The sequence below is a fragment of the Ctenocephalides felis genome, unplaced genomic scaffold, assembly GCF_003426905.1.
Source record: "Ctenocephalides felis isolate EL2017-DRISC unplaced genomic scaffold, ASM342690v1 CF-g0.4_SCAFFOLD_01170, whole genome shotgun sequence".
NCBI lineage: Eukaryota > Metazoa > Arthropoda > Insecta > Siphonaptera > Pulicidae > Ctenocephalides > Ctenocephalides felis.
In genome coordinates, this window is record NW_020537324.1 from 62,023,855 (window position 1) to 62,048,259 (window position 24,405).

Sequence of the window (24,405 nt, forward strand, 5' to 3'; positions counted from 1 at the left end):
TAGTTTTAAAAAATATTTCAGTACATTCAGCTATAAGTCAGTAAGGAACTTGATTTTAGACCCACAATTCATAGTAATAATTGTGAATATAATATTCTTACAATTCCTCATAATTCACTTCCGCATGTTGTAAAAATATTTATAGGTTTATGACCAGGTTTATTATATTGTCTAGGGTTTATGACAAATTTACTTAAAATTTTTGTTGATCAGTTTATGTACTGTACTTGAAAGTTCAAAGGTTGTCCATTCCTGGATTGGTTTTTGACATGAATGTCAACATCGTCACATTGTAGTGATTTTGATCAGTGATGTAAGTTTGATTAGCAATTTAGAAATTAGTGTAAATAATTAAATATTTAACTGAATTAGTTAATCATAAAAATGTTGGTGGATAGTTCAACAGTTCGTCGATTGCAAGTATTATATCGTATTCTAAATAAAACACAAAATGTTAAGGTTTATCCTTCAAGAAAATATAGCGCGGACGCCAAAGTTACGATTGGAGATGTTTCTAAAGAAATAACGGTGCCTAAAAATCCTGAATATGTTCCACGCAAATATTGTACGTGTAATATAATATGTATTTTTAAATGTTTCCATTTATAGGTTAGGTTCATGAATTCATCATATTCAAATATTGTCTAGGGTTAGGTTTGTGAAGTTACTTGTTACTACTTATGTTGATGAATTATTCAAAATGCTTATCAGTATTTCTTTATCCTTTGTTTAAAAAATATCTTCGCCTTAATCGTGCCTCTTTTCTTGAACATGATTTGATTTCAGAGTTTTGCAACCTTTTAACTACCCGTAAGTTTTAGTAATAGTCCAAAAAACGAAAATGAAAATTTGTGCATATCTCCACGTTTTAGAGGTTTTTGAACATTTTGGCATACTTAAAAAAAATGGATATGTGTATGTATGTGTGGATACAATTTTTCGTCCACGTTTTAGGGAGCACGGATCAACCGATTTGAATGATTCAAAAACATTTGATTTCTATTGATAGGGAGACGTGCTGATTAGTCTTTTGCAAAGACATGTCCAGCCGTTTTGGAGTTACATAACAAAAAATAGCAGTTATTAAGAGGTTAGGATCAACTAATTTAAAAAACATTTTCCTTGTGTTGATATTGTGAAGAAATGATTAGTTTTTGGAGAAGGCAATTTTTTTCACTTCAGAATTAAAAAAAAATCCATTTGCTTTTTAAATATCTAAAATTATTTGGATTTCATTTTTAATTCAGACTGAAACCATTAAAATTTGTCGAATATATCATTACGGTACGGGAAGTTCCAGCAATTTGCCTTAAGACACGATGCCATGCACCACGAGTTTCTTATAAAATTCCCAAAGAAAAAGTTTGTTTTGACCAAATAATCCGACTTGCTAATTTTACGTTTTTAGACGTTTGTGGTCATTCTGAATTGCTTCAGACCAAAATTGAAAAAAGTCTGTATGTGTGCATGTGAGTGTGTATGTACGTTAGCAAAAATTTGACCTTTAGTCTAAGTTTTTTCAAAAACGGCTGCACCGATTTTAAACATTTAAAAGCCATTTGGGGACACTCATTAATCACGTGATCGACTTTTTAAAGAGTTCCCCCGTTCCCCACCAAACTAACGGTAAAATTTTTGAAGTTGTTTAGATTTTTTTTAAAAAATTCAGATAAAAAATAAATACACATGATATTTTAGTATACCCCTCCCTCCCACTATATTTAGTTTTTTTTGTCAAACCTCCCCCTCCCCCTAAAAGCCTTACGTGATTAATGAACGCCTCCTTTGATGTAATTCGATAAGGATTTGCGCTGCTTGATACCTAGTTTTTTGCGATGATCGGTTAAGCAGTTCCCTTATAACTAACAGATAAGTGTTTTTTGTTTAAGATTGTCTAAGATCTAATTTAAAAAATTCAAAAGCTACTCCAAAGATATTATTTGAAAATCGTGTTGAATAATTTTTAGTGAAGATCCGACGAGCCGTTTCTTTGTAATTATTTGTTAATTTGTTTATGGGGTTTATGAAACCGTTTATGATGTGATGATAGAGTTCATGGACTCTTAATGAAGGTCTTGAAATATTTTGGGTCTACAAAAAGTTACTTAATTAAATTTAAATAATTTAATAAAGAATTCATTAAAGTTTGGAATAACGTCACAATTTTAAGAATTGGCAAATCTGATTTTTTTTAATAACCTGATTATTTACTATGATTCACACATATCAGGAAGTTCGTTCAACTTGCTTTAAGGCAAGATGCCACTTACAACTAGTAAATGATAGATGAAATACATTTCATCATATCACTATTAAACAAGGTTTAAGTCTAAAATACTAAAATCGCTTGTCGATAATTTAACTGCGAATATTATATTTTATTTTGTATTATGAACAAATTTGTTGAGATTTCTTCCTTGATTTTCCTTCTAAGTTGCTATTGGTGATATTTCTTCAGATAATCATTAGATGTAGTTCTGAAGAAATTAATCTTCTAAAGATTTTGAATATTTTCCGCAAATATGCTCACGTTTAAACTTATGTTAGCATATTTCATTATTTTCATTAATTAAATCTGTAGTTATTATTGACCCTGAAACTGGCCAGATATCGCTGCCTCGCAATTCTCTTCGGCACTTACGATGGCTGCTGCAAAAGGACCGCCTGGGACAAGATGCCTTTTTACTCGGACGTCCAGGACCTGCACGTCGGGCTGTTGCGATGCAGTATTTACAATTAACGCAAAGAGAAGTCGAATATGTGGCCTTGAGTCGAGATACTACAGAAGCTGATCTTAAACAACGGCGCGAAATCGTCAATGGCAGTGCAAAATATTTTGATCAGGTTGGGACACAAATATTATTGATAGAATTATCTTTGTTTAATTGATCATATCTAAAGTTACTGTTTGAAACACTTTATTGCCATAAGTGTTTTGTTTTAAAAATAATTAAATATTATTTATTTTTTGTTATGCAGAAATTTTCTAATCTTCATACCGATTAGAAATTAGAAAAATTAGAACAATACGCTGAAAATTGATAAGTTGCTTTGGAATTCTGGTCTAAATTGAGATAATTTCAGATCATCATTAGAAAGACTAGCTGCTGTTTCTTGAACTGTTTTTTCAGCATCTTCCAAATTTACCAGACGCAAAACGGTCTGTTTAGCCAATTATTATATTTCTTCTACGATTTCACCCATATTTTGAAAAAAAACCAAGATAAAATAAAAACCGGGTTAAGTGGAGTATTTTTGTATTTATGAAACAAGTAATAACTTTTCTTGCTACAAAGCCATTCAAAAGCAATTATTTTAAGACTACACATGCCTAGTGCCTGGGAAATGCATAAAAGTGTCATTTAATGATTGATTTTACTTTGTAAATTTTATGTTTATTATTTAACTGCACTTTGGGCTACGAATTATGATCTTACAATTATTTGCTATTTTGTTTTATACAAAATCTTTTTTATTAATTTCTTGTTGATTGATTGATTAAATTATGTACTTAAAAATAGATTATTAGAATAATAATTAATACTAGAATTAATTTTTGTGTCTAACACATTTCAGAGTGCAGTTCGGGCGGCTACATTGGGAAGAGTCCTGGTTATCGATGGCGTGGAAAAGGCAGAACGCAACGTTTTACCAGTTTTAAATAATTTATTAGAAAACAGGGAAATGCATCTGGAAGATGGACGGTTTCTGGTTCCAGCATCACGTTATGATGCCTTGTTGAAGGTATGTACATATTAGGTTGTCAAATATCTCCCTTCCGCTTTTTTGCTCTTGGTTTATAATACAAAAAGGCGGAAGGGAGATATTTGACAACCTATTATTAGAACCAATAGTTACATTGGTTTATTAATGTAATAGATGATTAAGTTAGTAATTCATTATTGTATTTAATGTAGGAACATGGCGAAGAAGAATTAAAGAGATGGGGTTTAGTTCGAGTTTCAGAAGATTTTCGTGTATTAGCACTTGGACTACCAGTGCCACGTTACCGAGGAGCACCTCTGGATCCACCTCTGCGCTCACGGTTCCAAGCCAGAGACGTTTCTGATGCCAGTTTCCAGGTAAATATATAAGGATTTAAGAAAAAGATGATAATTTTTATTATAAATATATTTCAACAATCATTATTTTAATAATGAACTTTCCTCATCCATGCTCTTGTATAATGTATGTACTTCAATATTCTTACACACTAAAATGTAAAAATATATTGATCATTTAAATATGAATATATATGTATATATATATATGTATATATATATATATATATATATATATATATATATATAATATACTATGGACTATGTACGTTGACCACAACCTTATTAAAATTTTACATAACAAATCAATTACCAATGGAACCACGCAATGTGAAAATCTGTATGATGAAATTAAGGAGGAATTTACAGGAATTGAATAATATTAAAATAATTAAATTAACTCAACCTTAACGTTGGCTATAAATAAAATATGGTAATAAATTGACTGCAAAATTTTGTAAAGTCATAATAAGGAATTTTTTGCACGCACAGACTCTCTCACTATGTATATATGTATATATATATATATATATATATATATATATATATATATATATGTACATATATGTATATATTATAAACCTCTTAATTTATATATATATATATATATATATATATATATATATATATATATATATATATGAAGTGTTCAATAATTTTATCATCATTAACCAAATTTGCTATAAAGATGCTACGACTAAGCATGACTATTGGAATTAATTGAATCCAAAGTAATATTTAAATTATCATATTTAATAAGCGAGTACATAATATCTTTATTAATATTACAATAATCTATTTATGACAATCACATATTTTTCAGCGTATTACATAGATATTCAATATTTACCTACTGGATAAATTTACAGTGAACAATTTATTTAAAGATTTTTCGATTACTTTAACATGTATAAAATATGTGTATATTATTCATGTATAGTGGGTGTGCAAAAAATATGTTTTGACTTAAGCCAAGTAAATGATTAATTTAAAGAATATAAAACATATACCATATATTATGTAAATGGTATTTTGGGGCCTATTGTATTAATGCACAGTTTATTTTACAAAACTTCAAAAAGTTGAAAGAAACTTTTTTAAGAAAGATTTCTGAATCTGATTTACAATTCCTCAGTAGTTTTCAAAATTTTTTACTATTTCCAAGCATTTAAAAATTTTCAAAAATTATTAAAGTAATATTAATTCTATTAATTTAATAATTGTTTAAAATTCGGGAAGTTCAGCAATTTGCCTTAAAGCACATTGCCATACATAGTTAGTTTAATATATAAATTGCATATAAAGTTGTGCTATTTTAGTGCTTTTATAATTCACTGTAAATTGCACTGTCGTTGTCTCCTGGGATTATAGACTGACGTCCTGGTAAACTTGGCATGAATATGTGTAATTGCTTTCTGGCCACCTAATAATTTAAAATAAATATATTTAGAGCTTAAAGGCTCTTATTATATTTTGAGAACAAAATCAATTTGATTACCTGAGCATTACAAACCCTTTCAATATGTTGTCTCTCTACTGCTTTTTCATATGCAGTTGATCGTGATAAGATTGCTGGTATTTTACTTTTAATTTTACTTTGAGCATAAGTTTTCTTAATGATTGGAATTTTGTTTCTAACTTCGACCAAACTTGCCACAGTAGATGGACTTGGAGACACTGGCAAAGATTGCTGGTCATCATTTGTCATGCCTGCCATCGATTCGATTTCTTTGTAATCTAGAAATTTATTAATGAATAATAATATATAATAACTTTGCTTTAGCATGATTAACATATTTAATTTGTAATCCAGGGAAGACTACAATAGATCAAATATAAAATAACTGAACCATGTATAATTTTTAGCTTCTTTTTTATAAAGTTCTGTGGTAATATTATCAAATTTTTTCAATTATTTATTTAATTTAAAAAGAGCATGTATTTGAATATCAGTTTTTCCTACCATCAATGCTTTCTTGTACTGCAGAACTTTTCCTTGATTTGACAACACTTTTCTGTACATCACTTGGATTTGTTCCATTATTAAATGACATGTTAGGATTGCTATAATTGTGGAGCAATGTATGATTTCTTATTTTAATGTTATATAATTGTACACTGGCCACACGTTTTCGAGCACATTTTTGATTATATCCTTGTTGGTCGCCCATGAAACCAATATCCTGGTTAGATAGAATGTTACCACCACGACCAGCCAAATCTAACCATTGTAAGACTCGGTCTGATAGTTGAGAGCTTGATGGATCTGGAAATTGGAAATACAAGTTATCTACATTTTAGATTATTTATTTATAAAAATATTTTGAATTTATATACGAGTAACAAAAGAATATTAAAAATATATGAGTCTCGCCTCGCTTTGTTTCATCCTGCAATTGATCACTGTCTGGGTCATGTTGGCTTTTATTTTCTTCAGTACCAGATTGGGCATAACCAGGGCAAGACATTTGGTGTTTCAAACAAGATTTCGTTCTTATATGTATTCGCCTATTATATTCATCATTGGATTGCTGATTATAAACTGGAGCCCCTGTTTTTGGTCTTTGATTTGATAATGTTTTGGAAGTTTGTGATACGATTTTAGAATTTCGCCGAGTTTGAACTGGCTCATCCTGATGATTTATTTGAGATTCATTTTCACTTCCACCTAGGATTGCTGAATTTGTTGAAGGCGTAGAAGCACCTGGATAAATTCAAACATTTAACAGAAATTAAGACATTGATAATGAAAATTATCACAATTATATATTTATTGTTCAGATATCGATTTCAATAATATTGGCTGACCTGAAATCGATGATCTCATTTCTGATGTAGCGACAGAAACGATTTCTGGGGTTGATTTATTTAAAGCTGTATTTTTCTTCTTGGATGCTGAAAGATTAGAAATAATTACTCCTTTAATTTTAATTAAATTAATTTGTTCACAATTTATAAATTAAATACCTTGGTTGCAGAGTATCAATTACGATTAGCCAATTTAATTTTCACTTATAGTTGTTTAGTATAGTATATTGAAACCAAGTAAAACCAAAATACTATTTTAAGTTTTTACAAATTGGTAACGTTTATAGTGAACATGAAGCTCCTTTACACATAATCTGAATTTCAATTATCGAACTGCTTTTAAATTTTTATTATTATTACCTGTTCTGGGATTACTCTGTTTTATACATCTCTCATTGGTTTTTGGAGTAAGTTGCAAAGGTCTTATCAGCATCGGGTCGTCCTTAGTTAGAATTGCGTGATGGTGTGTGCCTGTCCAAAGGGTTCGAATCAGTAAGGGTCCTGCAGAACTTGCCCAACGTGTACTGATTTTCTGTGCAGGATTTCCTACTGCTTTAATCACCATATTGGAAAAGAACGATGATCTTCTATAAAAGTTATTTATTATTTGTTATCCCAGATTGCGCAGTTTATTTTATTTATTTTATTCGATTTTTAATGTCAGCTAATGTGATATTAAAACTATTAGTAAGTGATATTTGGCCTTAAGACAAGTTAGTCTTAATACAACGGTGCAGTTATTTTGTTTACATATTTTGAGAAATTTCATGTCAATTGATTTAGAATGATTTGAAACGATAACGAAAGACAACATAAAATTAGCGATGCGGATTTTTTTTATGAAGATATAACCGTTTTCCACTCGAATTTTATAATAGTTTAATTCAATTAAATAATAAATTTAACTAGTGAAGCATGACATCGTGTTTTAAGGCAAATTGCTGGAACTTCCCGTATCGAAAAAAAAATTTAAAAAAAATAATTTTATTTCCAACTTTGAAAAAAAAATTGACTTTTTGAAGTAAGTTATAGTAATCGCAAAAAAATCGAAAAAGAAAATTTTTGTACGTCTTTACGTTTCAGAGGATTTTGAATCATTTTGCATGGATGTATGTGTGTGTGTACAAATTTTCGGATACCGACGATTTCGGTAACACGGATCAGCCGATTTAGATAAATCTAAAAACATTTGATTCCTATTGATAAGGAGACGTACTGATTAGTTTTTGGCGAAGGCAGGGCCAGCCTTTCGAAGATACGGGGCAAAAAGTGCTAAAAACAGCACTTTTTTGAGGCAACGGAGTGTCCGATTTGAATGATTCAAAAAACATTATATTTATATTATGGAAATGAAAAACTTATTAAATTTTTGGGAAAGCAGGGTCTAGCGGTTTTAGTGATCCAATGAAAAAAGTAAAAAAAAAAACATTTGGCGATCAAAAATGACCATTAGATATATTACACATCAAATTATCAGAGATTTTGATAATAAATACAAATTTTGTTTACAATGAGTTCCGTATCGAACTTTGGGTACTCATAAAACATAGAAATAATTTGTAAATGTAGCAAGTTTTGACAAAAAATGTAATATAACTTACTCAATAATAATACATGTAATTTCAATATAATTTATAAATTTGATTGATAAGTATTTTTATTAAACTCAATCAGTTGAAATTCAAATTAGTCATAGACCTTATAAATATATATTATAAGGTTTATGAAATTAGTTGAATAATCATGTAAGCGTATTTATCACAATTGTTTACATCGTTTCGTAATATCAGATTTTTTGGCGAAAACATACGCTTTTATCACTGAAATTTAACAGTGCTAACAATTAGTGTTTCTTTGGGTTGATTTTTGAAAGACCAATGATTTGTTGTAAAACAATTTAATTGTAATATTATGTGTTTATTTTAAATTAACTACAAATTGTATTTGTATTTGCAACATTTTCATAGTTTAATTGTATTGTATTGATTGTTTTAATTTTATGATTTTTTATTAAATAGCTTTTGTTTCTATATCAATATATCGGATGCTTTGATTTTGGCGTGAACATACCCCCGGTCTTGAAATATATGATCACATAATAAATTAGTAAAATCAAAATAAATTATGACAGTCAAGTAAGACATACTTAACTTAAATACGCATTATACAAAATCTTCAAAACATTGACATCATTCTTAGGTGAATTGGAATTTTGCACGTTGGGGTTCAGATTAACAACTCGAACCAAAAACTTTGACCTATTACAAATTACACCCCATAGCGCTTATTTTTAATATAACTACAAATTGTATTTGTATTTACAATATTTTCATAGTTTAATTGTATTGTATTGATTGCTTTGATTTTATGATTTTTTATTAGATAGCTTTTGTTTCTATACCAGTATATCGGATGCTTTGATTTTGAACAGTGAGTGTACTTGGATTGAATAAAAACATATTGAATATAGAAAAATTCTGCAAAAGTTTATACGGACTTCAACAAATTAATGTAACTGTCAATACCTCTCAATATGATATTCAATGTAATTTCATAAACAAACGTATGCGGTTAAAGTACAATTTGGTAGAATGATGGTCATGAAAGCGATTTTATTAAAATTGTTTACATAGTTTCTTGATATGTACATGGATATGTATATATGTATATGTATATATATATATATATATATATATATTCGTGGGTATATATCTATGTATCCTTAAAGCTTTCCGGCACGCGATATTCTATTTCCGTGCGGATACCCTGGCTCCGGATACTATTAATTACAGATGGAAGTTTATCGAGTTGTCGAGTATAACATGCGGTTATTCTAAAGTGCTTCTAATTAAGTCAAGTTCGCTTTTATTAATTTCATAACGCACAATATCTTAATTTTATAAAAGTAAACATATTTAAAAAAATCCTTCTCGAGAAATATTATAATAGCCTAACTTCGGCTAGAATTTGATTAGGTGAAAACTTTTAATACTACTTTTTTTTGAAGGGCCTGTGTTTTTTGCTTTGGCATATTAAACATGATAATAAATCGTATTAAGCGTTAAGAAATGTATGAAAATATGTTCAAAGTGAAGGGATTGGTGTTGAGTGGCGTATTATACGAGAAAATATATTAACTGCTACGAAGCAAGCAACATTTAAAAAAAATCTCTTTCTGGAAATGCTATAATAGCGAAACTTCGGTCAGACGCTAGAGTTTGATTAGTTGAAAACTTTCAATTCAACTTTTTTTTTGAAAGATCAGTGTATTTCGCTTTGGCATATTATGCGAGTAAAACTATTAATCCTTATATACATGAATTAATTTTTTATATAGAAGTTCTAAAAATTTATTGTTTATGTTGTGTTTTGTATTGATAACTTTCAATGTTTCGATTTTTTTTGAAAGATCTGTGCTTTTTATTTTTAAGCATGATCTCGAAACGTATTAAGCGTTATGCAATGTATGTTAATTTGTTTTAAAGTGCTAGGCGTGAATAATAAAGTGGCGTATTATGAGAGAAAATATATTAACCGCTATGAAGAGGGTATCGAAAACTTTTAACATTTTGATTGTTTGAAAGATCAGATTTCGTTTTAGCATAGTAAACATGATGACAAATCGTTTTAAGCGTTATAAAATGTGTGTTTAAATTATGTATTACACAAGGATGATCGATACGAATTTTGAAATTTTGAACGCTATTTATTTAACTCAAATTACGCGTTTTAAAGGGACCGGATGCAGCGGCGTATTATGCGAGAAATCTTATTAAGTACAATTTGTTCTACTGTATAAACATGTAATAGTAAAGTTTTATACAGACATCCATCAAATTACTTTAACGAAAAAGCTATACGTTTAAATCAATTTTTAATAAGTTTTATGTAAGCTTCGAGTTTTCATTCGAGCTTCGAGTTTAAGTCTTTTTCAGTGCATTAACTACTAAACGTAATTAACAAATATATAAAATAAACAACTAAAATATATATGATGAAGTAGTATATTAGAATTAATATTATAAAAATTGAAAAAGTACAATATAATATCGAATAATGGATAACAATAAAGAAAAAAATAAAACCTAGAATACTTATTATAATGGTATAATTATAATAATAATAATAATTTTTATTAATTTTTGTATTCGTTTCGAGTCCCTATTTAAATCTTTGTCAAAATTCGTTTGTACATAAACAACTAGGCATAATATAAATAATATATAAAATAGTCAACAAAGAATATATGATAAAGTATCGAAAATTAAATGTTATAATGATTTTATATCATAATTTTTTTTAAATATTATTTTATAAAGATATTTATAAAAAATCGTAAAAACTAATCACAAAAAATAATGGATAACATGTCATTTTTATGTTAAAGAAAAATAAGTAAAAATTAAATAAAAAATAGGACACATGATATTGCAATAATAATATTAAAACTTATAATATTAACGGAATTATGTATTACAAAGGATGGTCGATACGATATTTTCAATTTTTGAACACTATTTATTTAACTAAATAACTTAATTTATTTAAATAGATTAATATTCTAAATTTAAAATTGGAAAATCTTATAAACGTATGGGACTCTTATTTATTTGCAGCATCTGCAGCAGAAATTTTTCATGTAACGTTTGAAGGTAAACATACATCATTTACTGTACACCATGTAATAATAGAAAAATTTTTTTAATTAAAAATTAATTTTTTTGTTTAAGATTAACACAATATTAAAATTATTATTAAATTTCAAATCAATACACGCATTGAAAGAGAAATTTGTTATTTAATTAAAACTTTTGGAACAACATTTCCCAATGAATTATTATTTTATTCTATACTATATTTTTATATTGAAGGTATCATTAAGTCACGCAAAACCGAAAGCCCCCTTCAGAACGTTTGTTTAAGAAATCAGTATTCAAACATGATAACCTAAATGCAACGGAAAAAGATATCAATTTAAAATAAAATATATACACAAAATAAATGATAATTAAATAATTTATATATACAACAAAAGCTGCAACTAATATTTTAGTTAATTGTATTATTTAAAACATTAAAAAATATATCAATTACAAAAGATTGACTATAAGGGTTAACACACATTATTAAAAACTCTGTGCTAAATTAAATTATAAATAAAATATGTATAAAAATAATTGAGAATTTCACACTAATTAGTAGTAGTCAATAAGAATGAAAAACGTAGTTGTCTGCACCGAGGCTATTTCAATGACTTTAAAAAATACACCACTTTTTCAAAAAATATTATTCTTAATACTGATGTTATCAATAAATATTTTCCATAATTTTTTATATACCTTTACTTTAGCAAAGGCAATACTACCTTTCAATTCATTTCTGCAAAACGTTTTTTATTAACCGACCATATAAAACTCCATAACCATAAATTTATTTTGCTTTATTATATATAACTCGAAAAACAATCATTAAAAAATATTATTATTATTATTATTATTATTATTGAATTGAACTTCGAAGACGAAAATAGTATATGTACGTTATTCGACCGCCGACGGAAGACTGGCGAATGTGCTTTGAGCTTTGAGCTTTGTGGGGCTTTTTCTCGTACCTGCCAGAATGGCGTGGAAGATGGAATTTGTCATCATGCGATATATATCATGATACAAATATGTAGGTTAACATTTTGGTGGGTAAACGATTATTAAAATTCTAAAAATAATTTATGTTTTATCAGATTTACTTCTTTCCCAAATTTACAATATTTGTCTCAGATTCACATCTTTATGTTCATTTTTTAATATTATTTTTCTTGTTTTTTTTTTATCTAACATCACCTAAACATGAAGAGGTTTCTGTAACGAGACAATATAATTGAGGGATGTAAAGGTTTACATCAAAACACTTGTTTTTTCAATATCATAATAGACAAACAAACAAAAACTAGACTTTATTATCTTCCCGAATGAGAAGTGTATATTATTGCCAGAAAATCCGATTTGCTAATTTCATTTTTTTTAATCGGCGTTTCTGAATCGAATGAGACCAAATGCGTAAATAGTATGTGAGTTTGTGGGCTAAAATTTAACCTTTTGTCTACATTTTCTCAAAAGCACCTATACCGATTTATTTATATAAATAAAATTTTTTGCCAAAAGTCCTGAATCCATTTTACTAAACTTTTTATAACAATTTTAATATTTTTATACCAATATTAATTATCCAATAAAGTTTTACTGATTTTAATTAATTATCCCATACTGATTCTAAAAATCAATAATTGTCGTGTTAAACTGCAGTTCTTGTTTATCTTATTATTATTATTATTATTTCATTTGCAAAATTGAATTAAATTAATTGTAAATTGTATTATTATTCATTTTGATTATATTATATTGAATTAATATGAAAATTGAAATGCAAAATTTATTAATCACAAAATAATGAAATTCTGGCGCAAAATTTGGTCATTGAGTAAACTTGTAAAACAAATAAAATCATGGAATAATGGTGAATATCTCCGGGCTTAAAAGTCAAAAACTTTTTAAAATATATCAGTTGGAAATCATGCTGATTAGTTTTTGCTAAAGATCTGCCGGGACGTGTCTTCTTAATTATTTGTTTAATGTTTTTGTTCAATTGGAGACTGAATAGCCAGAGTTTTATTACAAAAATTGTTCGATATTTTACAAAATTTGCTCTTAGGTGGAGCACAGTTTATAAAATTTTGTAATTTTTTGTAAATTCACGTAAACATGACTATATTACTGTTGAAAATAAAGTTATAAATAATCATATTTCGATTCAAAAATCATTATATTCTAATTCAAAAATAATGAGTAGAAATTGATTTTGAAATAAAATCAATCTGTTTATAATCCTAGATCGGTATAATAAAAATTTGAGATTTCATTTTTTTAAATTTTATGAACAATTTTTTTTTATCTATTTATATATTAACATTATTTTAATATCTCAGACAGACGAGGTGCCTGGTATGAGAGATTATGAAAATAGTTTTCATATTTTATATATGTATATACATTTCATTTGACTATTTCATTAATATAATATCTATTATAATTAAAATATCTTTATACAACTCTTCAGTCTTTCTTGTCTTCCCCATTAACCCTGAACTTCTTGTTTTAAAAAGTTACTATTATTTACCGGGGTCGCCCGTTAGAGCTATAGGATTGGAATTAGAAGTCACACGTTTTATACTCTCCTGATGTCAAGCAGTAGTGAAATCGACTTTTACTTGAAAATATACAGAGAGCAATATGTTTCCAACTGAAAATAGTCCAATCAATATGAATGAATCATTAATACAGAAATTACAATAATAAAATTCGTCGTAAAGAGATGGAACAACTGTTTGGGTTGCCATTTTAAAAAACAATTTATAGGACGAAAAATAGACTCTACTGAGTACGATGCTGAAAAGAAAAGGAAACTGGATCGAACCCATTCTGCAAAAAGAGTTATGTCGTAAGTTAGTTAAGTCAAATTTTAAAAACAGCTCATGGAACTCCTAATTCTCTCCTAAATTCAAAAAAAAAATATTTACCACAGTTTGACTAAATGATTTTTTGTAAATAATATGAACTTCAATAATGAATATAGTATAAGCAACCGATGCAATTATTGTTACTTCAATCATCAATTACTTGGTAATAGTAACAATAACTAGTAGTCTGCCCGAAGGCAGGTTTATGGTATGATAGCACCACAAGATCAATGATTCTCTTTCCTTTCCTTAATTATTATTCCCACGGCCATTTTATTACCATTAATCAATGACCATTAATTACTTTTTATTAATTTTTATGATTGGTTTTTGTTCAAACTTCTGCTTCCAAGCTTCCTGGTCCTGTGCATCGGCTTTCAGTTTTCTATATTTTCTCTTCTCGCGTAAGTCATCAATCATCTGCATTCTTCTTCTTCCCATTCCTTGCAGTCCTTCTATTTTGTCTTTGACGACGTCGTGAAGGAGGCACTCTTTTTGCAGAATGGGTCCGATCCAGTTTCCTTTTCTTTCAGTAGAGTCCTTTCTTCTCAGAACTTCTTCATTCGTTATCTTGTCTGTCCACCGTATAGTTACTTGGTAGTTCAACTAAAAGTTTTATGAATATAAATATTATGAAATATGAGTTTTAATGCATATACTAGCTATGCTTTCAAATGTAGAACATCAAGATAAAAATATTTGTCTAGAAATATCAAATCGCACGCCAATGAATCAGGAGACGAGCTGTGCCGTAAGCCGTAAGCCGTCGTAAGCCGTAATATAAGAATGTCGTGCTGTCTCCGCGAAATAAACGCGAACTACAAACTTTATTGCTCCACCAGTGTACCACCCACATTTAATGCCAAATTATACTTCAAACAGAACTTTATACTATAACTTCGTCTCTGACATAATTTAAAAGCAAAACTATCGTTTCATCGTTATTCCTCTGGGTACAAGTATGAGGCAAGTGACGTGCCCTACATAAGACATCAAATTTATTTCGTATTATTCGAATCACGAATGCAGAACTCTCCTGAATCGTATTATTAACTTTAGTTTTGATTTATTACTGTTTTATTTGAATTTAATGATTGCATTTATGTGAACAATAGGATGTTGACATCAGAATAGAAAGAGACGCCTAGTTTTCAATTAACATGAATAATCTGTTATTTAAATTTGCTATCATTAAATCGTATAAGTATACTATATATTCATTATATATTATTCAGATTTAACGTAATTACATCTGTTTAAAAAATATATTACTGTAGGGTAGCATGTATTATTCAGATTTAACGTAATTACATCTGTTTAAAAAATATATTACTGTAGGGTAGCATGTATTATCAGATTTGCTTGTCTATAGTTAGGATTATTAATAAAAAATCTAAACTATTTATAGTTGCCCATAACCTACTATTATATTATTAACGCAAATTTTATGAACAAATGTGATATTTTTATGGTGACGAATATTTAGGACATTAATTGATTTTTTTGTTTGGTTAATCATTTAGAAAAATCTAACCAATATAGACATATATATATATTATATATCATATTATAATATTTATAATAATACTAGATGACCCGACAGACGTTGTTCTGTACCCATGTCTACCATTCAAAAGTTTCAATTTTTTTTTAATAACCTATATTGATATTTATCAGTTAGTTAAAAATTATTATGTTTTTTACACTACAGTTTATACCAAAATGCATATACATTAATATGGTTGATCTTAAATGTACAACTGCTTTAAATAAAATGAGTCTTATAACACACACTTAACTCTTTAATTATCTGTGAAATTCAAATCAGCCACGTAAAACCATCAAAGAAACACATATTGAAATATGTTCAATAAAATAGTATATTAGAAATATACACTACAATTTATTGAACAAATTTATTTCCAAGAGCTCAATTTATTTTAATGCCAAGGATTATCCAATATTTTTAGTCATACTTGTAAATGTAGACCTATAAATAAATGATTTTATCACACAAAAATTCATCATCTGATGCATTTGTGATTTCTAGCATAAGATATTCATATTGAAAATTGCAGTCTTTTAAACAGTATAACGAATTCAGAAAGAATTAATATATAGTATCAGCGATAAAGGTACAATATTACATTGAATTTTTTCACTCAAAATAATTGCTTCAATAATGTTGCCCATAATTTTTATAATTTTGTACTATATATTAATTATTTTCAGTAATAATTCGATATACATTATTACTTATTTGCATGATATTTTGGAATCTCTTGAACCAATTGGTTAACTTAAGTTAATTCTAGGTGAAATACGATTAATTTTAATTTTGGTGGAAATGGATTTAAATGAAAAAAAAAAAACACTCTTAACAGTACACATTTTAAAGCTTATTTTGAAAGCATAATTGCTAAATCTGGAACGAAATAAAAATCGCTTTTTCATATCTATCCTTAACATTTTTCCAAGGACACGTTATAAAACACCGATTTATTAAGATTATAATTGATATAATTTTGTTCATTACATGATTGATTGGCATGTATATTTTTGGAGATATTTGCAAAAAAAACGATGAAAAACAACAAAAAGGAACGAATTTTTAGTAGCCATTAGCTTGAAAAGTAGCTGCCTATTTAAAAACATTATAAAACATTTTTTTCTTATAATTAGTTCTTTTCTTCAATATTCGAAAATATTTTGAAAAAAAATAAAATTACACCACTGAGAAGAATGTCATCCCCCCGGGAAGTGGCAAAGGAGTCTAAATTATTTTCACTTTTGAACTTGGGAGTGATGAACCCAATTCCAAAATTTTATACAAATTGGAGCACAGTAAAAAAATTCAGACCCAAAAAGCTCCATTGACTTGAGTAAATCTCAAAGTAAAGTAAATCTCTTTAAAAATCTATGAAATAATCTTATAACAATGTCGTAGATTGTCTTTCATTAACATCATATTTATTAAATTTTATGTATTTCTCATTTTGTATTTATTATAGCTTAATGCTTGGTTACTAAAATTTTAATCACATCGCAAAGTTAAAGTTTTAAAAAAGGTTAAAGTTAAAGTTTATATATTCATGCTAATGAAATTTTAAACGTCGCTGTTTTATAAGAATCGTACCGTATCATGCATAGGAATATCTTATTATCCTAGGTACGTTCGTGCAAACTACTTCTAATATGAATAATAACGTTTTATATTGCAAAATCTTATTCGTTCTTTTGATTTGTTCCATTACATATACATATATCCGTTATTCTTGCTAACTATCATATACTGAACTCTGACATGCGAGAAATATTTGAAGAAATATTGAATATTGCTTTTATAAATAGAAGTATCTTTTGTCATTGGAAAATCAGGACATTCCGTGCACAAAGAATTACCTGCGGAATATGATGTCTCATCATTGAATATTAATAATACTGCTTTTATTCTATTTGATGGTAGAAAAAGATTCATTACGAAAATAAATTTATGCTATCAATCCTATTGAATAACAAGAAGCATTAAGATAAAAAATCGGTCTCTATATTTTTGCATTTGTACCTTTTATGTTATTAAGGATTAATATTTTATGTATTACACTTCTTCAAATTTACCTATTTCACTTTTATTAGTCGTCGATCAATAAAAATTCCCGAAGAACAAAATTTAATCTCCAAAAAATATGCTAAAAGCGATATGTGTTTGATGGGCAAAGCTATAAGAAGAGTTTTTTTTAAAATAGAAAGAATAAGGGAAATAAAATGTGTGAAATCTTTATATTTTTTAAATTTAATATTCTATGAAATTTTATATTATTTATGTTTTTTAACTTTCGGTACGCTATAGTAATGGGTCGAAACCAAAAATGAAAATTTTTGCATATCTGAGCGTTTCAGAGGTTTCTGAACATTTTGGCATACCTCAGAAAAAATGGATGTGTGTGTGTAGAGTGGATACGATTTTTCTTCGACTTTTTTGGGAGTACCGCTCAACCGATTTGAATGATTGAAAGAGCAATCGATTCCTACCAATGGGGATTAGTGCTGATTAGTTTTTGCGGAAGATCGGTCCGGCCGTTACGGAGATGCGGAGCAAAGAGTGCAGAAAATAGATATCGAGTTTTTGAGAGAACGAAAAAACATTCAATTTGTAATGATTGGGAGAAGTGGTAATTAGTTTTTGGTAAAGCTTTAGTCCAGCCATTTCGAAGATACAAGGCTAAATGTACAAAAAATGGCAGTTTTTCAGAGAATTAAGCATCCGATTTGAATGTAGACAATGTTACAGTATTTACAATAACCTATTTGAAAACATTTAATACTCCTCGAACATTTTGTTACGGTACGGGAAGTTCCAGCAATTTGCCTTAAGGCACGATGCCATACACACCACTAGTTAAATACTTACTTTGTTCAGATTTCTTTTAGAAGTGCTTAGCTATAGAAAATTTTGATTCACTTTGCAACGTTTAAATTTCTATTGTTTTTTGGAAAGTAACTAAAACGCAAAGAGAGGTGTGATTTTAATTATGAATGTGATATATTTAGATTACTTTGGGTTTACAAGTACTTTAGTCATAAAATTAGATCTTCTTATCAAAGACTTATATTTTTTTAACTGGATATTTTTTCAGGAACAACTAACTAGTATGCAAGAATCTGCTCCAGAAGCACCAGCAAATTCTGTGAACGCTTTGTTATCTGCTGCCACGGCTCTGCTCACTCCAGAATCCCTAGCTTTGGGATTACCTGATTTTCCTGCTGATAGTTTACCACTTGGAGCAAAATTACTGGTGAGATAATAATATAATATTTTTTATCATTGGTTTAGCTACTTTTTCAACATATATCCGAAAATTGGGATATATATGTTTTATTATAATTATTATACATTTGATCTTTTCAGGAAAATAATCCATCACTATCAACTTATTCAGCGTTGTATCGTTTCTATCCCTATCGCACTTTTCTGCCTCGTGAAAAAGTCAAATCTGTGGAAACTTTATTAGGAAAATTTTCTATAACCCCTGCAGAACAAACAGCTGAAGCACAAACTGCAGTTCGATTGCCTAAAGTGGAATTAGAATCAGGAACCAATATGGCGAAGGTTACTTTGAAGAATGGACAAGTTATAACTGTACCTGCTGGAGGACTGCGGACTATTAATAGGGTATATTGAATGTAAAAAATCAGTGCTATCCAAAAACTAGCTCCGCTATTCTTTTAACAAATTTCAACAAAGATGACAACTTTTTATGACTAACTCCAATTTTCGTGGATCAGCCAATGGGTGGACGAATCCTTTATTCACTTATATAAATAAACGATGTTTTGTTGAATATTTTTAAATAACAACTGCAAGATAATATAATAGAAAATATCTTTGAAGTATTTTCTCATCTTTTTGATTTTTGATGAAGTCGACTAATTTACTCATACTTGGAAGTTTATGCAACTTTCCTCAAGGCAAAAAGCTATTTACATCTAGTTAATTTTTTGTTTTAATATACTGCAATAGATATTAAAATATGTTCTGGTCACAAATACTATATTATAATGTAAAGTGATATAAGTATCACAATGAAATTATAATTCAAATAGTAATAAAAACGATAGACAAAATTTATTGTCTATATATGTTTTAAGAATTTTTTAATGATTTTAGGAAGCTGATAATAAAAATAAGATACCAGCAACTCAGACTCGCGGACTTCATACACAAGAGAATCCAAAAATTGCAGAAGAACCTGAGTTTAAATTTGTAGATGTCGAATATCATGCACAACTGATCGATGATATATTGCAAAGTCATGCAGTTGGTGACTTCTGTTTAATAGGTAATAAGAAATATTCATTTTAATACCTAAATGTTCACTTAACATTTACACTGAAATATACTCATTATATACATCATACCTTATACTCTTCTTTCGTATAAATAATATAGTTCTTTTAAATACTTTTATTTGTTTGAGTGTTTTACAATTGTAGGCCCCCGTGGTTGTGGAAAAAGTGCAGTGGTGTCTCGACTGGCATCATTGCTTCACATGCATGTAGAACCTATTGTTTTATATCAAGATATGACTTCAAGGGATCTGATTCAACAACGTTCAACTGAGGCAAATGGAGATACTACTTGGAGAAATAGTGCTCTTGTTAGTGCTGCATTGAATGGACAAATGGCTGTGTTGGATGGCATACACCGTGTGCATCCTAGTACATTGTCTGTTATACACAGGTAAAATTAAAGATTAGTCATAGATGAAAAATGTTTATATATAATAATAATAATGTTTATATATTATGTTACTATACTGTGAGAGATAGATATCACATTGTTTATTCACAATGCACTAAATGACTATTTTTGTTGGCAATATATTTCCGATCTATATTCATCAACTTCCCGAAGAAAAAATTTGTTTTTGCTAGAAAATTATATTGGCTATTTTTATATTTTTTTCACGTTTCAAGTTATTTTGAATTGTTTGGCACCAAAATTGAGAAAGATGTGTATGTGTATGTGAGCTAAAATTTACCACTGATGTCGACTTTATTTCAAAAACAGCTGCACCAATTTTAAAAATTTAAGAGCTATACGATGATCAACTCAGTCGTTTCTTTCATAATTAGGAGAAAAAGCAAAGTTTTCAGTTCATAATATTATCAACAATCTTGAACTGATTTTGAAAATTTAAAAACCCCTCTAGCACAATTTAAAAGTTTGTGCAACTTGCCTCAAGGCAAAATGTAACTTACACCTAGTTAATTTTTTGCTTATTATCAAACATAAAGTTTAGATTATTGTGATCACAAATACTATATATAATATAAAGTGATAAGTATCTCAATAAAATTATCTCAATTAGTAAAAAAAATTGTCAGATAGACAAATTTTAATGTTTATATATCTTATATATAAAAATGGAGCTCTCTTTCAAATGTCCGAATAAAACTCGAAAACGGCTGAATCGATTTGGCCAGTCTTAGTCTTGAAAAATTCGTGCCAATCCAGAGAATGTCCAAAAAGTGAGAAATTATTTCAAATCCGCGTAGAAACTTTACATTTATAATTTGAAAATTTTTGTAGAAGCGTAATTTAAATAGAACAATGGACGGTGGCAATTTCGTGAAATGTCAAACGCTTTTGACAGATGATGTTCAATTACGTTTAATAGGATGTTTTACGCGAATATTATTTATTTGTGATAAATTTGTAGTAAGTAGTTTTGTTTGTAGTTTTATTTATATACAAAAACGTTAGTAAACGGGCCCCAGGTGTTACTAGAGATTCAAAATATAAACTTTTTTGATATGTTAATATGAAAATGCATTTTTGGCATATTTTTCTCAAACACGGTGCTCTGAAAGATCTTATTTGTATAATTATATGCTTATTGGTATTTATAAAACATTTTCTAGGTTATATTATTTTTTATTTATGTTATTTAAATTCAGAACCTAAATTTGGTATCGATCAAATGGACCTTTTGTCGAATAACATTTTTCCAGTTATAATTTCCTAGAATTTATCGCAGAATAGATAGTAATATATAAAGGTCCGGGGTTAAAAAGGCCAATAACCGATTTGTCAAAAATCAGTAAAGTTAAGCATTGTTTAACAACAATATTTGAAAGTAGAGGAAAAAAGATTTATAGCCAGCTACAAGCTTGATTTGAAAACGGTAATCTTTGAAATGGGGGAGATAAACGGTAATCTTTGAGAATCCATAATAAAAGTATTTTCTTCCGTTGGTAGTTTTTAAGCATTAGTTAAAAATGTAATTATTTTGTAAAATACCTTTAAAACTATAATAAGGCTTTAAATTTTTTGCCACCTGCCGTTTCAAGTTACCCCGCCTACAGGGTAAAAAGGTCTAGATAACAAATTTTTGAAAGACGGCAAAAAAGCACATTTCTACAATGATGAAGTAGAAGGCAGTTTACTGAACTCAGATAATCAGGAATTCGGATTATCCGGAATTCGGATTATCCGGAATTCGGATTATCCGGAATTCGGATTATCCGGAATTCGGACTATCCGGAATTCCGATTATCCGGAATTCGGATTATCCGGAATTCGGATTATCCGGAATTCGGATTATCCGGAATTCCGATTATCCGGAATTCCGATTATCCGGAATTCGGATTATCCGGAATTCGGATTATCCGGAATTCGGATTATCCGGAATTCGGATTATCCGGACTTCCGATTATCCGGAATTCGGATTATCCGGAATTCGGATTATCCGGAATTCCGATTATCCGGAATTCGGATTATCCGGAATTCGGATTATCCGGAATTCGGATTATCCGGAATTCCGATTATCCGGAATTCCGATTATCCGGAATTCGGATTATCCGGAATTCGGATTATCCGGAATTCGGATTATCCGGAATTCGGATTATCCGGAATTCGGATTATCCGGAATTCGGATTATCCGGAATTCGGATTATCCGGAATTCGGATTATCCGGAATTCGATTATCCGGAATTCGGATTATCCGGAATTCGGATTATCCGGAATTCGGATTATCCGGAATTCGGATTATCCGGAATTCGGATTATCCGGAATTCGGATTATCCGGAATTCGGATTATCCGGAATTCGGATTATCCGGAATTCGGATTATCCGGATTCGGATTATCCGGAATTCGGATTATCCGGAATTCGGATTATCCGGAATTCGGATTATCCGGAATTCGGATTATCCGGAATTCGGATTATCCGGAATTCGGATTATCCGGAATTCGGATTATCCGGAATTCGGATTATCCGGAATTCGGATTATCCGGAATTCGGATTATCCGGAATTCGGATTATCCGGAATTCGGATTATCCGGACTTCCGATTATCCGGAATTCGGATTATCCGGAATTCGGATTATCCGGAATTCGGATTATCCGGAATTCGGATTATCCGGAATTCGGATTATCCGGAATTCGGATTATCCGGAATTCCGATTATCCGGAATTCGGATTATCCGGAATTCGGATTATCCGGAATTCGGATTATCCGGAATTCCGATTATCCGGAATTCGGATTATCCGGAATTCGGATTATCCGGAATTCGGATTATCCGGAATTCGGATTATCCGGAATTCGGATTATCCGGAATTCGGATTATCCGGAATTCGGATTATCCGGAATTCGGATTATCCGGAATTCGGATTATCCGGAATTCGGATTATCCGGAATTCGGATTATCCGGAATTCGGATTATCCGGAATTCGGATTATCCGGAATTCGGATTATCCGGAATTCGGATTATCCGGAATTCGGATTATCCGGAATTCGATTATCCGGAATTCCGATTATCCGGAATTCGATTATCCGGAATTCGGATTATCCGGAATTCGGATTATCCGGAATTCGGATTATCCGGAATTCGGATTATCCGGAATTCGGATTATCCGGAATTCGGATTATCCGGAATTCGGATTATCCGGAATTCGGATTATCCGGAATTCGGATTATCCGGAATTCGGATTATCCGGAATTCGGATTATCCGGAATTCGGATTATCCGGAATTCGGATTATCCGGAATTCGGATTATCCGGAATTCGGATTATCCGGAATTCGGATTATCCGGAATTCGGATTATCCGGAATTCGGATTATCCGGAATTCGGATTATCCGGAATTCGGATTATCCGGAATTCGGATTATCCGGAATTCGGATTATCCGGAATTCGGATTATCCGGAATTCGGATTATCCGGAATTCGGATTATCCGGAATTCGGATTATCCGGAATTCGGATTATCCGGAATTCGGATTATCCGGAATTCGGATTATCCGGAATTCGGATTATCCGGAATTCGGATTATCCGGAATTCGGATTATCCGGAATTCGGATTATCCGGAATTCCGGATTATCCGGAATTCGGATTATCCGGAATTCGGATTATCCGGAATTCGGATTATCCGGAATTCGGATTATCCGGAATTCGGATTATCCGGAATTCGGATTATCCGGAATTCGGATTATCCGGAATTCGGATTATCCGGAATTCGGATTATC

At 29.6% G+C, this 24,405-nt stretch overlaps 1 protein-coding gene across 1 annotated transcript in view; it reads left to right on the forward strand.

Annotated features, from left to right (window-relative positions):
* The first annotated feature begins 312 nt into the window (after positions 1-312).
* Positions 313-24,405, forward strand: part of LOC113365947 (von Willebrand factor A domain-containing protein 8) — a 39,616-nt gene continuing 15,523 nt past the window's right edge. The window contains exons 1-8 of the mRNA XM_026607491.1: positions 313-565; positions 2,582-2,844; positions 3,577-3,744; positions 3,918-4,082; positions 19,017-19,175; positions 19,289-19,552; positions 20,048-20,219; positions 20,374-20,620. Coding sequence (XP_026463276.1) covers positions 385-565; positions 2,582-2,844; positions 3,577-3,744; positions 3,918-4,082; positions 19,017-19,175; positions 19,289-19,552; positions 20,048-20,219; positions 20,374-20,620 — 1,619 coding nt within the window. The 5' untranslated portion in view covers positions 313-384. The remainder of the gene's footprint in view (positions 566-2,581; positions 2,845-3,576; positions 3,745-3,917; positions 4,083-19,016; positions 19,176-19,288; positions 19,553-20,047; positions 20,220-20,373; positions 20,621-24,405) is intronic.